Here is a 17693-nt window from a genome sequence, read left to right as displayed (position 1 = left end):
TGTTTATTTGCAGTATTTTAGTATTATGGAATTGTACTATTGTAGTATGTAGTTAAGTTTTTAATATACTAGTATTTTAGATTTAATTATTTTAGTATTTTAGAATTTTATTATTTTAGTATTTAAGTTTTTTACTACAGTCGACTATCTTGTTGTCAACATCCAAGGGACCGTCGAGGAAGAGAATCATCAGTTTACAGAACAATGCAAAATGAAGACTAGATTGAAAATATTTTTTTCTTGATACCCAGCTATGGGAGAGAATCATGGCAACGTCCATCAAATAAAAACAAACTAATGTCAAACACCCTTCAAAGCTTCGTTTCGCCAAGAAAAATGTCTATGCAAGCCATGAGAAAGTGAAATTATTGACAACCCGAAGAGATTTTTAAAGCAAACAGAATCCAAGGGACCGTCGAGGAAGAGATCCTTCAAGCAAGGGAAAATATCGAGGAATGAAGATAATTGATGTATGCAGATTGAAGGGACTGAAGAATTCATCGATAGTTAGAGTATTATTGATATCGAGAAGATCGACAGCCAGAGAGTCGACTGTATTTAAGATTTCTATAAGTTTACTATTTCAGTATTTAAGAATTTTATTATTTTAGTATAATTTTGTTTTTTTTATATTAAAGTACTTTATATTTTTGCATTTAAAAATTATATTATTTTTTTATTAGAGTTTTTTACTATTCAAGTATTTGTGAATTTTATTATTTTAGTAAAGTGGTTCTCCTCGACTTCAAAAATCGACTTATCTAAGTGATTTTTTATTTGAATAAAACATTGCACGGCATGGCATTGCCTATGTCATGTCAAATCAAGTCGTTTTGAATCATTAGTTGTTCCATAAAACTCTCCATACAATTTTGGGGGCTGGTCATACATAAAGGGTGTGTAAATGCATAAAGTTCTGTATCTTGAGAATGTTTTTTTTTTCTGATCGAGTTGGTGTCTTCGGCATAGATTTGTAATTTGTTGCTTTATTGGATACGATAACTTGTAGTGTGTACTTTTCGTTAAGTCAAGGAAGGATATAAGTTATGACTTATGATTAGAACTTTTGAGAAAAAATAGTACACGAGAAAAATAATCCCATTTTTATTCAACTTTCGATGATTAAAAGTTAAATTCCCAAAATATGTATTTTTTTATTTTTGATTTATTTTTCAAGACATCTTTGGTACAAAATCTAGTTTAGAGGAAATGGTTTTTTTTAATGTGTTTTTTGCAAGGTTTTTTGGGAAATATCAAAAATCTGGACAAAAAAATATTAAAAACCATTTTTTTATGGCAAAATTAAATTTGCTAAGTTAAGATAAGTTCTTTACAATTTTTGATAAAATTTACCTCTTTACGTAATAGTTACTATTAGGTTACTTTTTATTTTTTTTTGGTTTTTGGAGTTTAAAAAAATATTTGCATCTTCCTAAAATTTCCTATCGTTTTCTCTCTGAATCTTTAAAAATTAGGCAATTTGTTTCTGAAATACAGCCTTAACGAAGATTCTAATCGATGAAAATAAATTTCTCCAAGTGTCACCTAATTAGCCTCAACTGGAATCTCGAAAACTGTTGGTCTGATTTTCAATTTTAAAAATTGAAACTTCTGCAAAATTTCTGGTCTCTTCAATAGAAAAATAAAAAATATAATTTAGTCTAAAATATGAAATAAGAAAAATTATCCATTTTTAAAGAACTTTTCAATAGTATTGATTATAATTTTTTTTTTAAAGATCAGAAAACTTCACAAAAGTTTCAATTGTAAACATTGAAAATCGGATGTCTGAGACTTCAGTTGAAAATTACAGATTTTTTTTTAAATGCCGTGCTTTTAAGAAGTATTTTGCAAAAAAAAAACGTTACTTAATCCACCCTTAGGTGGTTGGTGCCTTCCTCTCATGCAAAGGGTAATGCTATCCAAAATAGACACGCTCGTGGGAAGGTCTTTAAATTACCTATCCAAAGATAGGTCGCATGATATATTTGGAATACGTTTTCATCTAAATATCTGAGAACTAGCCTCCAAAAAGTGTATAAATAACTCTTAAGTGCTTATAACTTTTGATAGGGTTGTCAGATCTTCAATGTTTTGGACGCGTTGGAAAGGTCTTTTGATTATCTGTTCAACGACGGGTTGCATGATAGATCCGGACAACGTTTTCATCGTGATATCTGAGATCCGGCTTCCAAAAAGTGCATAAATAACACTTAATTGCTAATAACTTTAGATAGGGTTGTCAGATCTTCAATGAAGGTCGCGTTGGAAAGGTCTTTTAAATACCTTTCTAAAAATGTATAACATGCTGGGGTTTCTTACAAAAACCACCCTTTTTACAATCTTCCGGACTTTAATCAAAATCGTTTTTTTAGCATAACTTTTGAAGTACTTTACTAAACTTCATAATTTTCAATAGGGACTTATGGGACCCCAAGACGAATCGAATGAGACCAAAACGGTCCAAATCGGTTAAGCCAGTGCTGAGATAATCGAGTGCATATTTTTTGTTGCACAGACCCACATCCCAACACACACACACACACAGACATTTGCTCAGAATTCGATTCTGAGTCGATAGGTATACATGAAGGTGGGTCTAGGAGGTCTAATTGAGAAGTTCAGTTTCGAGTGATTTTATAGCCTTTCCTCAGTAAGGTGAGGAAGGCAAAAAACAGAAATACTCAGAAGTGGCTTAAGACTGTCTGCAGCGCGAAGTTTTATAATTGTTTCAAATTGCGAGCAGTTTTAAATTTCTAGAACTGGCGGAAATGAAACTAGAACACGATGCTCGCAACGCGCTGATCTAAATGTTGTTTCAAAAAATGCTTTTAATTGTGTGCGTATGATTATCAACACAGCATCATAGTGTGTGTGTAAGAAAACGTGGATATCTCTATATATCTGATTTTTTTGAAACTGAGTTCTATTCCAGTTCCAAATCGTCTCACGTTTGAAACAAACTCGTCGAGCAGTTTTATTTCGGTTTCAAAATACTGCTCAAAAAATAAAACTGCAACTCCGGGTTGCGGGTGGTCTGTTTCAGTTCTATTTGAAAAATGAAACAGCTAGAACAAAGTAGAGCCGCGTTGCAAATAGTCTAAGAACGGTACATCTTATAAAAAAAATGTAGGGTTTCGATTGAAAATTCAATTTTGCTTAAAAAATGCTTTTAATATTTTTTTTGTCCACTTTTTAATTATTTCCAAAATAAAACACTTTTAAAAAAATCATATCTTCTACCAGATTTTGCAACACGTATGAAGAAATCAAAAATAAAAAAATATACAACTTTTAGTGAAGTTAAATGAAAACAATCTAAAAATTGTTTTTCCGTGTAACTTTTTTCCACAAAATCCAAATCATAACCTACAACTTTGCCGAAAACTCCAAATCGATAAGGGATTACGTTTTCAATTTACAGAATTTCATACACGCACGTTCAAAATTACTGAGTTTTCGTCAAAACCAAACCTACACAGAAAAAAAGTTGAATTCTAGGGTTTTTTGAAAAAGTCCTATAAACAAAATTTTAATTTTTTGCTTTTTGGGTGTTTTTAGAACCAAGGCGGAGGGTATTCAAAAACACCCAAAAAGCAAAAAGTGAAAATTTTGTTTATAGGACCTTTTCAAAAAAAACTCTAGAATTTTGGAATGTTGAAAATTTGGTAGGTTGAATATTACCTCTTTATTTGAGTAATATTGCATAAAAAATGTGTAAACCTGATGAATATTCATCAAATCTGATGAAAATTCATCATTTTCTGGGGTAAAAATCATAATTTTTTGACACAAAATCTGCCACCATTTCCTGATGAATATTACCATCATTTTTTTCTGTGTACTCAGAAATTAGTAAAGAGGTCATCTGTCAAATTTGAGAGAATTTCACAGTTTTCGTTGAATTGTGAGTGAAATTCACTCAAATCTGACAGATGGCCCTTTTAATCGAAAAACTAGCTAGCCTAAACAAAACTCTAGCTAGAGCAACGAAAACAAATGTTAAACTAGCCATAGGACTAGGGTGATGCAAACAAATCCCCTTTTTTCCAGCGTTCCAGCATCTTCCCGGTGCTGCGTCTCCTCCTGCCGGGCGCGGACCGCGAGCGGGACTCGTACGGCGTGCGGGTTAAATCGCTACGGGACCTGTACATCAAGGTGCTCGGCATCAGCGAGTCCAGTACGGAGGCGCGCAAGCTGTCCGGCTATGACGAGGAGACGGGGGGTGGCGGCGCTTCGTCGTCGGAGGACTTTGCCGATCGGGTGTTCCGGCTGATGCAGGGCCGGTGTCCGCCGGAGGGCAGTTTGACGGTGTGGGAGGTTAACGAGCGGTTGGACGCGATTGGGGGGCATTATGTGAATGGGGAGAGGAGACGGATTGGGGAGGAGTTGGAGCGGTTGGTTGGGGGGATGAGTCAGGTTGACCAGAAGTGGTTGATACGGATATTGCTGAAGAATTTGAGGCTTGGGATGAGTCTGGGGAAGATTTTGGGGGTTTATCATGCGAAGGCGGGTCAGTTGTACGATAGGTTTAGTAATTTGAGTAAGGTTTGCGAGGTGGTTGAGAGTGGCGAGGGGTGGGAGGAGTTGGGCGAGGGTGGTGGGAGTGTGGAGTTGTTTCATCCGGTAAAGCCGATGCTTTGTCAGCGGGTGGATTTGAAGCTGGTGGACGGGATGCTGAAGCGGGACGAGTATTGGCTGGAGACTAAGATGGACGGGGAGCGGTTCCAGATCCACAAGGACGGAGTGGTGTTTAAGTACTTTTCCCGGAACAGTTACGAGTACAGTCACGTGTTTGGTGAGAACCGGAACCAGGTTGGGTCGACGTTGACCCCTTTTTTGGCGGATTTGTTGGCTTCGAATGTGCAGAGCGTGATTCTGGACGGGGAGATGATGGTCTTTGACAAGGTTGCTTTGATCTACCGGGATAAGAGTGAAAACACAGATGTGAAGGCTGTCAAGTCGGACAATCCGACGTTGAGACCTTGCTTCTGCGTTTACGACGTGCTGTTTCTGAACGGAAAGAGCATGATTGCTGTTCCGTACGCGGAACGTATCCGTCTTCTGGGAACGTTGGTGAAGCCCAAGGTCGGCGTTTTGACGACCTGCAAGCGGGTCAAATTGGAGAGTAGCGAACACCTGGTGGAACTCCTGAACCAAGCTATCGACACCCACCAGGAAGGAGTGGTCATCAAGAAGCAGGACTCGACCTACTCTCCGAACGAACGCAACGCCGGATGGTACAAGATCAAGCCGGACTACATCGACAACCTGGTATCGGACTTTGACCTGCTGATCATGGGCGGCTTCTACAACGCGAAGCGAAGCTTCATCAACACGTTTCTCGTCGGAGTTCTGGACAAGTCCACAGAAGACACCTTTCTGGCCGTCACCAAGGTCGGCATCGGCCTCTCCGTGGACCAGTGGCGAACCCTGAACACCTCGCTGCGACCCCACTGGCGCGAGGTCACCTTCCGCCGGGAAGGTCGCTCCAAGACCTCCGAGGAACCGCCGGGACTTCGCTGGGGCCAAACCGCTCCGGACGTGTGGATCCCTCCGAACCACTCCATCGTACTCCAGCTGAAAGGTTCCGAACTGGTCCGCAGCTCGTCCTTCGCGACCTCCTACACGATCCGCTTCCCTCGGATAACCGCGATCCGCAGCGACAAGGACTTCAAGGACGTCTGCACCGGCGAGGAGTTTGCCCGACTCTGCTCCGCCAACACGACCGTGGCCAAGCTGGCCAAACGGCACGTCACGGCGGCGGACCTGCTCCCCCCATCCGGCTCAACCTCCCGCAAGCGAAAGCAAATCTCCCCCCTAAAATCGCGACGACGATCCGAACCGGAACAAGACGCCCCTCCCCCCCTCGACGACATCTGCTCCGGGCTGGACTTTTGCGTGCTCAGCACCGCCAAAGGCGCCCCCTCAATCCGCGAACTCGAGACAACCATCCGCCGCCACGGCGGTCGTACCGTCAAGAATCCGGGCCCCAAAACGTACGCCGTGATCGCCGGCGAGCGCACCTTCCTCGTGTCCCGCGTCATCGAAACGCGCCGCCACAACGTGGCCACCGTAGAGTGGGTGCTCCGCACCCTGGGCGGCCCCCAACCCCGCACCAACCTTCCCGAGTTTACCCCGAACGACCTGCTGGCGGCGACGGACGAGCTGCGCGAGCAACTGGCGGAACGATTCGACCGGTTCGGGGACTCGTTGACGGCACCAATAGCCAATCCGGACGAGATGCGTGCCCTGCTGAAGCAGATGACGGTGGCGGAGAGTTTGAGTGCGCGCGAGTTACGAAACGGGCAGCGGGAGATTTTGGGCGTGGGGTCGTCGCTTCGGATGTTCCGGGGGCTTGTGGCGAGACTGTACGAGGGCAATCTGAAGGGGGAGGACGGCGACGTGGCGCGGTACAGGGCCCGGTTTGGGATGTTGAAGTTTGTGAGGAATGGTGGCAGGTGGGTGGGCGAGGAAGAGGAGGACGCTGGAGGGACGCACGTGTTTGTGGTGGAGAATGAAGGGTTGGATAGGGAGCGGTTGAGGGAGTGGGTTGATGGTCGGGGGTTTGGGAAGGGCAAAGTGGTGCGGTTAGAGTGGATACAGGCGAGTTTAGGTGGGAAACGGTTGTGTGAAGAACAATTGTATAGTATTATTTGAATGTATTGAGTGGTATTCTTTGTTAGTTTACAAATAAATTGTTTGTTAATTACTTTAAAATTAAGGTTTCCATTTATTTCAAAAGAAATTGAACTTAAAATATGGCTATATTTCAGAACATGTTAAGTTTTGATATTCTTGATTTCAGATCTATAAATAAATTGGAGCATTTGGCACGGTATGTCCACGCCTCCTTCCTCTATGATGATTCTATGAAATTGTGTACTTGTTAAATCTAAGTACGGAGCTCGGACCCAGTCTCAAAATATTCCAGCAGAGCTGATTCTGTCAGAACCCGGCTAGAACAGTGGAACACTTTTGCTAGAATGTTGTAAGAAGTTCCAGCTCTGTGAGGACTCTGCTAGAATCCTGCTTGAACGTCGTGACTGGGAAGGCTTTTTGCCTTCCTCACCTAACTGAGGAAAGGCTATAAAATCACTCGAAAAACGAAATTCTCATTTCGACCTCCTAGACCCACCTTCATGTATACATATCGACTCAGAATCAAATTCTGAGCAAATGTCTGTGGATGCTGATCAAAAAAATTTGCACTGGATTATCTCGGCACTGGCTGAACCGATTTGGATCGTTTTGGCCTCATTCGATTCGTTTTGGGGTCCCATAAGTCGCTATTGAAAATTATAAAGTTTAGTTAAGTACTTCAAAAGTTTTGCTAAAAAAACGATTTTAGCAAAAATCCGGAAGATTGTAAAAAGGGTGGTTTTTGTAAGAAACCCAGTCATGCTATACATTTTTAAAAAGGTATTCAAAAGATCTTTCCAACGATTTCAAAAGATTGAAGATCTGACGACCCTATCAAAAGTTATGAGCACTTAAGTGTTATTTATACACTTTTTGGAGGAAGGATCTCATATATTTCGATGAAAACGTTGTCCGGATCTATCATACGACTTGTCGATGGATAGGTAATCGAAAGACCTTTCCAACGAGTTCAAAAGATTGCAGATCTGACAAACCTATTAAAAGTTATCAGCACTTAAGTGTTATTTATGAACTTTTTAGAGGCTGGATCTCAGATATTTTGACAAAAACGTTGTCCGGATCTATCATACGACTTGTCGTTGGATAGGTAATTAAAAGACCTTTTCAACAAGTTCAAAAGATTGAAGATCTGACAACCCTATCAAAAGTTATAAGCACATAAGTGCCCTGAATTATTAGATCTGACTACCCAATCTGATGGTATGAATAATGAATCAAGTTGATTGAACACTGAAAGGTCTATTTTGGATAGCATTACCCTCTAAATGTGAGGAAGGCACCAACCACCTATGTTTGGATTAAGTAACGTTTAGACGAAAATTTACTAACACATTCACATCTCTGAGTGCCACAGAAGTTGGTCTGTTTGCATCAGTATCTGCTTTTTCTTTCTCGGAAAAGCTGGTTTTTCATGCGACTTTGAGCTGATTTTTAGGGTCTACCGATGACAGTCAATATACATTCAAACCCCATTGGTTTGACACCAACTGTTGTCAAACGAACGGGGTCACTTTTTAGTTTGACACCCCTTTTACACGGAGTTTACACACACTACCAAACGTTTGTTTTGATAGTGTGCGTGAGCGCCGTGTAAAAAGTGACAGTTCGTCACTTTTTAGTTTGACTTTGACCAACCAACGGGGTACAAACTAAAAAAGTGTCTAACGAAAAAGTTACCAACCACCGGGGGTTGAGTGTACTTTGCAGGGACAGTGACAGCTCGAGCTCGATCTTTGTTTGCCTCAGGGCACTGTGACGAGGAGTTCGTTACTTTTGAGTTAAATTATAGTTTTTTCAACGCGCCCAAAATTTATTTTTTCGAAGTTTTGAATTTTGGATTTTTTTTAATTTTTTTAACTCTTAATATTTTTTTCAAATGTCGGGTTTAATTTTTGTAATTTTTGAATTTAACAATTTTAGATTTTTTTTCATTTTTGATTTTTAAATTGCATTTTGGGTATTGCAATGTTGGAATTCTGCATTTAAAAAAAAAAAATGATTATGTATAATTTTTGGAATGTTTAAATTTTTTACCTTTGAAAAATTGAGTTTTTTGAATTTTGGAATGCTAGAACTTTGGATTTTTTTATAATTTTTGTTTTTTTTTTTTTATTTCAAATGAATTTGGAATTTCCGAATTTTAGAATTTTTCAACTTAAAAACAAATTGAGTTATTTGAATGTTGGAGTGTATGAATTTTGATTTTTTTAAATTTATTTATAAGGCTGGTACAAATTTTATAAATAGTTTTTGTATTGGCATTCTGCAAAAACATTTTAAATTATTGAATTGAAAAATCAAAGTTGAATTTTAGAATTTTTTAGTTCCAATTTTTTTTTTAATTTTAGATTTTTTAAATTTTATTATTTTTTAATTTAAAATTTTGGAATTTTTGTCCTTGAAAAGCTTTGAGATTTTGAATTTTGGAATGCTAGAATTTAGATTTTGAATCTATGAACTTTTGAATTTCGGATTTTTTTTAATGTCAAATGAATTTCGATATTTCGAATTCAAGAGTTTTTTTTACCTAAAACAAATTTAGTTATTTTGGATTTTGGAGTGTTTGAATTTTTTACTTTATTTTTGTTTTTTTTTACAAATGAATTTTAAAAATTTATTATTTTTTTTTAGTTTCGATTTTTAAAGTTTTGAACCAAAAAAAAAAATATTTTTTAGTTTCTTGGAAATTTGGAATACTAGAATTAAGAAATTTATGTATTTTAAATTTTTTAAATTGAATTTTTGAGTTTTCAGATTTTTTTCTTTTAAATTAATTTGGAATTTCCGAATTTTAGAGTTTTTTTCTAAAACAAATTTAGTGATTTTGAAATTTAGAGATTTAGATTTTTAAAATTTCTTTGTTCGGTAATTCGGTAATTTCGGAATACACCCTTCCGGCAGCAGCTGAAGATTCATGCAGTCCCACGTCGCATGTTCGGGTGTAGACCTACGGAAGACCTTGCCGCGAGGATAGGTGAGTAAGACTATACGAGCCACCTACGGCATAATTCCTCGGGCTCCCCAGGTCAACCATAAGCTACCCCAGGTTCTCCGTGCAGGACACATTGGGGGTAGAAAGCGGATAGAATAAGCAAAAGAGCAAAGCAGGCCGCGAGGCATACTTTTAAAGTGGTTTGTATCTGCAAAGGAATTTGTATTAACAAAAGGATCAAACATAAAAAGGCGATACTAATTAATACTTCCCTGCGACCTTGGAGGTCTCTCGGTAGGACATATAGCCGTGGACACCATGCTTGGTAGCAATCCTCGTCAATCGGTGTGGTATTGATCACAGCTGGTGTTTATTTGTCCTCAACGTCTGTTGTATCCTGCGGCTGCGTAGCAAGTCAGATGCTCGCTCATTCAGTTTGAAACGAAAAGAACAAAAGAGAACACAAGAAAACATTATATTCTGATAGTGAGTTTCAACTCAGCTGTAAAGTGTAATATCATATTAAATATAAATAATTATAATATTATTTCACTTCATGATTCTTTATAGACACTTTATTTATTTTGCTTTCACTATCACTTTCACAATTTTTCGGGTCGTCTAATTTTCGTCGTGTTCCCGTACTTGAAGAATTCCGCATAACTAATCATTGCTGGTTAGAAGTTTCATGTCGAACATGTTACAAACTAACACAACAGTGACACAGAAACAGAACTTCACAAGCACGGGAATTTGCACACGACCTCCCAGTGAATTAATACCGAGCTTTAACTATTTTCATACTTCTATTACCTAAAATGTCCAAAGCAGCTCAGTAAAACTCACTGGGAGCGTTCCACAATTTAGCCCCATCCGGGGGGAGCTTATCCCTTTGTACCCTCGTGTTTGTTTCCTTTGAACAGTAGTCTAGGTAGTCCAACAATGTTCAGCACAAGTTTGAATCGAAAGAAATTCCTTCAACAGCTGAACGGATCAAACTGTTGCTTCCCTTGCTGAACTAACTATTCTCCTGTTACTAAGGAAACAAAAGGATAAAACATCATGATTTGATGTTCTAACACAGTGGTTCTCAACCTTTTTTGATCCATTCCCCCCTTCCATTCAATTTTTAATTATTTGGTATTAATTGATAAATAATCATATTTTGACCTTAAAAAAAATCTCTTGCAAAAATTCAAGAACAGCTCATGATCAAAACAATCCCAAAACTCGAGGAAATTCTCTTTTATATATTTTCAAGCGCTGCTAATGTTAAAGAATGTAAAAACTTAAATGGGTTCAGTATCAAAACATGTTGTTCAGCTCTTTTGGAAAACAAGAAGAAAAATATTCAAGAGCCACACATGTTTCAATATAGAAATTTAGAGAAGAAACCCTATTTTTCAATGAAATGCTCATGTTTGAGAATGAAAAAACTCATAAAAATTAATATCTTCAAAAAAGAACTCGTAATGTTCAAAGAAATGCAAAATAATCGAAAAAATGTATCCTAAATGGAAGAACATATTTTTCCCAATTTTTTTGATGCACAATTTGACGGAATCTCTCATTTCTCCGATAAACATTCATAAATTTCAAGTTAATTTCAAAGTCTTTTTTGAAAAAGAAACTGAAGGAAAAAAAGCAATTTTAATTTATCAAAAAAGTATACTTTCAATTATTTGCAGTTAATTCTAAAATTATTGAATCCATTAAAGTTTCAAAGAAAGCGCATGAGAAAGATTTTATTTTTTAGCAAATACGGTTGATTATGTAGGATTTCAATTGCTTCCTCATTCCCCCCCAAGAATGGCCAAATTCCCCCCCAGGGGGGAATTCCTCACCGGTTGAGAAACACTGTTCTAACAGGTACGTTCAACTAGCCAGCTGCGAGACCCATCAGCCCGGCCGGGAACCAGTCCATATCTGTCGAGTACAGCATACGGTGTGGTTCACAAAATATCAAATACAGCAAACACAACACTAAGGCTATACATATGGACTGGCGGGATGGAAGCACGTGGACACCTCCCCCCATGGTTTTATTTTATATGTTTTTGATCTTAAATGGATTCTTCAATTACGAATGTCTGATTTTAAATTTTTGAAATATCTCATTTTTTTGGAGTTATTTTTTTTTTAGAATTGTGTGATTTTAAAGCTCGAATTTTTATATTATTTTTTTAAATTATCGCGCTTGAAATTGTGATTAAAAAAATATTTTTAATTCTTATTTTTGAAATATTGGAATTCTGCAATATTAGTTAGCTTTTATATTGTTTTATATTGTGGATTTAGCTGGTAGCTGGATTTTCTGGCATCTTGGCACAGTTGGTGTGAAAAAGTTCAATTTATAGAAAAATTGTGGATTATAATTTTAATTTTTAATCACTTCTCCGACATCAGGAATAATTGTTTGAACATGCTCGCATTTTTTTTATTTACCTAGTCGGAAAATTATAATTTTTCTTGAAAAGAGTTTTATTTTTAACCCATTATTTTGGCTTGATGCCGCCATCATGCGACCGCGTGCTCCGTTTGTTTGTCAACAAGGCTGCAGCTGGATGGTGAGACGAAGTGAGGGGGGGAGAGGTTTTGACATTTTCATGCCCGCATCTGACCCGCCGCCTATTTCGTCGGTCAAGTTAGGAACTGATCGTGCAATAACTGTGATTCAAAAAAGTAATTTAATTTTTTGAATTTAAAAATTATATTTTTTTTAATTAAGATTTTTTACTTTTATATTTTTTGTATGAGAATGCCAGAATTTTGAAATTTTTGAATTTCAGATTTTTTTTATGAATTTGTAAATTCCGAATGTTAGAGTACATTTTGCCCCCTTTTTTCGGGGCAATTTTGAATTTCTGATTTTCTTAAAAAAATAATTTTTGAGTTTCTGATTTTCCATTTTTTAAACTTTGTTTTTTTTTTTTAATTTCTGTATTTTATTTTTTGTGATTTTTAAATTTTAAGAATTGTGTGCCGGAATTTAAATTATTGCGCTTAAAGTTACTGATTTTTTTATTCTTGATATTTTTTTTATTTTTGAGTTTTGAAGTGCAATGTCAAATTTTTATTCTTTTTTCCATTTAAAATTATGAAGTTAGGTTGAATAAAATTGAATTTACGAGCCATGCATTAAACAACTGCACTGTTGTTTTGCAATCATTAGTTTCCAAAATATCTAAGTAGGGGCAGGGGGGGCAGAATGGCCCATGGGGGCAGAATGGGCCACCCTTGGTTTTGGGCTTTAGAATGGATATAGACCAACTGTAAGGCAAGGGTTTTATAAAGGACGTCAAATAGCAGCACCATACCGAAAACGACGTTTGAATTCATTGTATTTTTTTTAATTATGAGCAAAAATGTAAATTTATTGAAAAACCACGCAAATGTTGTTTAATTTGAGGTTTTTAAATAAGCTTTCTGAAAAGTTGGATTGTTTGAAAAAGTTTGTTCAATGCTTATAACGTTACTAGATGTTACTACCAAGGTATACAAACAACAACGGAACCTTGAAATCATTTAGAGGCTTGGTGGTGGAAGTGTTAAATTAAAATCCACTTGGGGGCAGAATGGACCACCCTTTTTCTGCCTTATGAAAACAATCAAAAGTTACGAAATTTGAGCTAAATGGATTATTTCACTCCTGGTAGCTTCACAAATCACGTTTATTGCAACATAAGTTGATTTTATAGTAGTTTTGATGCTTATTTGTATAAATAATGTCTTATTACAACATATTAACACTATTTTCAAAAATGTTTGTTTTGGTAAGTGACTATTTTTATAAAAGTAGTCTAACTTCATGGAAACTATGTTAGAAAGGTCCCTTAAGTCATTCATTATCTCCCTTCAACGTTTTATTAGACAAAATGGTTTGTTTTCTAAGGTGGCCCATTCTGCCCCGCAGGGTGGTCCATTCTGCCCCGCACCCTGGAAAAGTAGTCGAAAAAACTTTTTTTTTAAAGTGCATCAAAAATAGTTTTAATCGAAAAATTTTCATCAACCCAGTATACAACATTGAAGGGAACATCCCAAAGCATAAGCCTACTACACTGAATTCATAAATTTGTATGTTTTTCTATGGTTTTTGGCACATTTTACTTAGGCGGGCCATTCTGCCCCCCCCTGCCCCTATCGACGAAAATTTTATTTATTGCGAAAAAAACAGTTTTTACAGTGCTGTGCATTGGAATTTCATAAAAATTCAAAATATTTTTAATCCAGCCCAAACATGTTAAATATGATCAATGCAGAAATATGAACTTTAGATTTTTTTTTTCATTTTCTTTAAAATTTTGAAGTTTTATGAAAAAATATTTTTTGCCTCTTGATTTTTCGGACAAATTTTATTTTTTTATGTTTTTGTTTTGTTTTTTTGTTTTAATTTTTGAATTTTTGAACTACGAATTTATTATTTTTAAATTTTTAAATGTTTTGTTGTGAATATTGAATTTTGGAATTGTGTGATTTTGTTTAAAGCTCGGAATTAGAAAAAAATATATCGCCTTTGACATTTCTTTTTTTATTAATTTTAATAATTATATTTTTAGTTTTAAAATACTGGCATTCTGCAATATTTCTTTTATAATTGAATTAAAAAAAATGTCAAGTCGTTGTACTTTAGAATTTTTAAATTCCATTTTTTTTTAATTTAAGGTTTATTTAATTTAATAATATTTTCAATTATAAATTTTTGAATTTTTAAAATTTTTGAATTTTTACATTTTTGAATTTGAATTTAATCTATGAATTTTTGAATTTGTTTTTTTAGTTTTTGTTTGTTTATTTTAATTTTTGATTTTGTTTTTTTTTTAGTTCTTGTTTGTTGATTGTAAATTAATTTTTAAATTTATTGCTTTTAAATTTTAGATTTTTAAATTTTTGACCTCAAAATTTTTAATTTGTTAAATTCTTGGAAATTTTGAATGCTTGAATTAAGAAAATTTTGTATTTTTAGCTTTTTAAATTGAATTTTTGAGTTTCTGATTTTTTTTCTTTGAAATGAATTTGGGATTTCCGAATTTTGCTATTTTTTAAATCTAAAACAAATTTAGTGACCTTGAAATTTTTTGAATTTCAGATTTTTGCGCACATGACATTTCTGATTTTTTTTCAATTTTTAATTGTTTCATTGTTTGAAATGTTGATATTCAGCAATGTAATTTTTTTCTACTGAATTTTAAAATTTTCAAGTTTATACTTTGTGATGTTTTTTGAATTTTATTTTTTTATTATTTAATTAATATTATTTAATGATAAATGTGTGAATTAAGAAATTTTGGAATAAAAAAAAATAGATTTTGAATTTTGGAATGCCAGATTTTTGAAAATAATGCATTTTAAAATTTATAAATTTTTTAGATTCTGATTTTTTTTTTTCATTTTAAATGTACTCTCTTAATTTAAGAGTTTTTACCTAAAAAAAAATTAGCTATTTTGACTTTTGGAGTGTTTGGATTTTTTAAATTTTTGATTATTTATTACAAATCAAGAGTTTTTTTTAGAATAGGTCCTATAAACATATGAAAGACAATAGTTTAAAGGACCATTTTTTAAAAAAACTCTAATTTTTTTTTCAATTTTAAAATTTTAGTTTTAGAATTTCTTGGAAATTTGGAATGCTTGAATAAGTAATTTTTGAATTTAAAAAAAAATAGTGCCAGAATTTAGATTTTTTTCATTTTTTCAATTTCTGATTTTTTCATTTCAAATAAATTTAGATTATTTTTAATCAAGATTGTTCGGATTTAGAAATTTCTGAATTTTTGAAATATTCTATTCTTAAATTAATGAATTTGAAAAATTTTAAATGTTTAAATTGATGTGCTTGAAAATTTGGAAATTTTAGATTTTTCAAATTTAAGCATTTTATATTTAAAAAATTTTATTCCCTGATTTAATTTTTTTTTCAAATTTTTGACTTTCAATTCCGACCAGAAAAAAAGATATTTCTAATGACTTTTCCGTCTAGTTTATTTCATTCTGAGTAAAAAAATCTAAATTGGGCCGTTTTGATTTTCGGCATTTCAAAATTCTGCGTTCTTTCTAGGAGCAGTAGGAGAATTACAATTTTTTAAGAATGATTTTTCAACGTGCGGCAAAATCAGTAGTTTAGTGGCAAATAATTTTGGAATAGTCAAAACTTATCAAAAAGGTGCAGTGGCAATGTTACATGTATAACCAAAATGACGAAGAACGGGCCAAGAAATTATATTGCTCCAGTTTTTCAACCCAACATTTAAAACATGGGCCAGGTTAAGACCGTGCGCCTTCAAATAATATAAATTTTGCAGAGGCCGCAAATAATATTACAAAATCCGATGCTAACGATCTATTTAAATGGCTTTCGAAGAAATGTTTAATGAAACCGCGACAAGTTATCAATTAATAGAGTAATCAATTTTTCGTCTTGCAATTATTCCTACGCGCTCTCTTCGACCTGTTGGCCAGCTATCGTCGTCTGACCGCGGCACCTCGAGTTATGAAAGTACATACTTTTTGTATTATTTTTATAATATATGAAGTGTAATTTATTGCAGTCACGCCGTGTTTTTCAAACCTGCCTCGAGCATTGCACTTTCAAAGTGCCCATTTCGCGCAGCACAATTTGTTACTTAACCTCGCTAAATCCCCTATAAAGTGTGCTAGTTGTTTTTTTTTTTAGTTTATATATTAAGGTTGCGACTTTTCGTATATAATTAATAATATTGAGTAGAAATATATTTACCACCTAGCGGATCGCCTGGGACATGTGCAGCGGAGTCAGCATCAGCTCGAGCTGGGCGTCCTTGAAGTTGGCTCCGCGCAGGTTGGCCTCCTGCAGGTCACTTCCGGACAGATTGCAGCGCTGAAAGCGGACCAATTGGTATGGTTTTGTGGTCAACGGAAGAAACGAGGATCGTTTTACCTCCAAATCTGCCCCAGCCAGCACGGCCGCCCTCAGGTTGCAATTCATCAGATTGGCATTCCTAAGGTTGGCTACCCGCAGATTCACTCCGGCCATGTTACTGAGGGATAAAACGTTACTTTGACGGAATCGAGATTTTTGAGTAATTCTCACCTATTCTCCAAGCAAGCTCCCTTCAAATTCACGCCCTCCAGATTACTCCGCACTCCGGTCGGGTCCTCAAAGTTACAGCCCTGCAGGTTGGCGCCCTCCATGTTCGCGCACAGTCCTTTCACGGACAGCAGCTGCGCCCCCTCCAAATTGGCAAAACTCAAATCCGCCCGCTCCAGACAGCAATAGTTAAGGTTCGCCAGCGAAAGATTACACCGCGTAAGACACGCGTACTTGAAGTTGATGTGGCGCAGGTCCAGCTTGCGCAAATCAGCCCCCGCCAGGTTCACCCCCTGGAACCTTAGCTCCGTCATCTGGGAAGTCTTGATCAACGCACTAATCACGTCCCTCCTCGTCAACGGCAGATCCTCCGCTGGCTGCTGCTGCCGGACCAACTCCTCAAGCTGCGGAATCAGCCCCTCAATCCCGAAAAACTTGGCCTCCTCCAGAATCCCTTCCGGACTAAGGTGCCCGTCGAATATCAACTGCCCGTGCCGTAGATAATTCAGAATCGGCTCGAAATACTGCGACGAACGGTCAATCAGGTAAGCCCCCTCGGCATCCTTATCACTCGGGCACATCGCGTCCTCCTGGGCAAACATCCGAGCCAACATACTGCCCGGTTCCTTGTTCAGCAGGGTGCTCAGGGTCGTCGTGAAGACCTTCCCGCCGACGTTCAAGCTAACCCACTTGTACGGAGTAGGAATCCGCGGAGCGGGCGGGCCACTGCCACTCGCGGACACATCCTTCGACGGACTGCCCGGTGTTGGCTTGGATGACGAGCTGCTGCTGTAACCGGAAGTGGACGGTGGACAGTCGGACGTGGACACTTTCTTACTCATCACACACACAGTTTTGGAAGTGAGCTGAAGCTAACGCTATTTGGCTCAATTACACTTAAAATTGTTACAAAATAGCACCACTATCGATGAGCAATGAAACCTTAAATTTTAACTTTCAATTTCACAATCTATTTAAAACAATTTTCTGGAAAAACTGTCGCGAAAAATTCGTGCAACTTTTTGCTTACTTTTG

The 17693-nt window shown here is 36.5% G+C and overlaps 2 protein-coding genes across 3 annotated transcripts in view; one reads left to right on the top strand and one right to left on the bottom strand.

Moving 5' to 3' along the window:
• LOC120429018 (DNA ligase 4-like) overlaps positions 1-6712 on the top strand; it is a 7717-nt gene extending 1005 nt beyond the window's left edge. The window contains exon 2 of the mRNA XM_039594159.2: positions 4054-6712. Coding sequence (XP_039450093.2) covers positions 4054-6660 — 2607 coding nt within the window. The 3' untranslated portion in view covers positions 6661-6712. The remainder of the gene's footprint in view (positions 1-4053) is intronic.
• LOC120429016 (BTB/POZ domain-containing protein KCTD9) overlaps positions 1-17693 on the bottom strand; it is a 24714-nt gene extending 7021 nt beyond the window's left edge. The window contains exons 1-3 of one of the 2 annotated variants that reach the window (XM_039594156.2): positions 16662-17693; positions 16509-16608; positions 16329-16448 (exon numbers count right to left, since the gene is read on the bottom strand). In XM_039594156.2, the coding sequence (XP_039450090.1) occupies positions 16332-16448; positions 16509-16608; positions 16662-17500 (1056 nt within the window). In that variant the 5' untranslated portion in view covers positions 17501-17693 and the 3' untranslated portion in view covers positions 16329-16331. Of the gene's footprint in view, positions 1-15988; positions 16449-16508; positions 16609-16661 lie in introns of those variants that run through there. The other variant, XM_039594155.2, reaches the window with a different exon arrangement.

Source organism: Culex pipiens, chromosome 1, assembly GCF_016801865.2.
Source record: "Culex pipiens pallens isolate TS chromosome 1, TS_CPP_V2, whole genome shotgun sequence".
Lineage (NCBI taxonomy): Eukaryota > Metazoa > Arthropoda > Insecta > Diptera > Culicidae > Culex > Culex pipiens.
The sequence above is the reverse complement of the archived record's forward strand: the minus strand, read 5'-3'. Positions and strand labels throughout refer to the sequence as shown.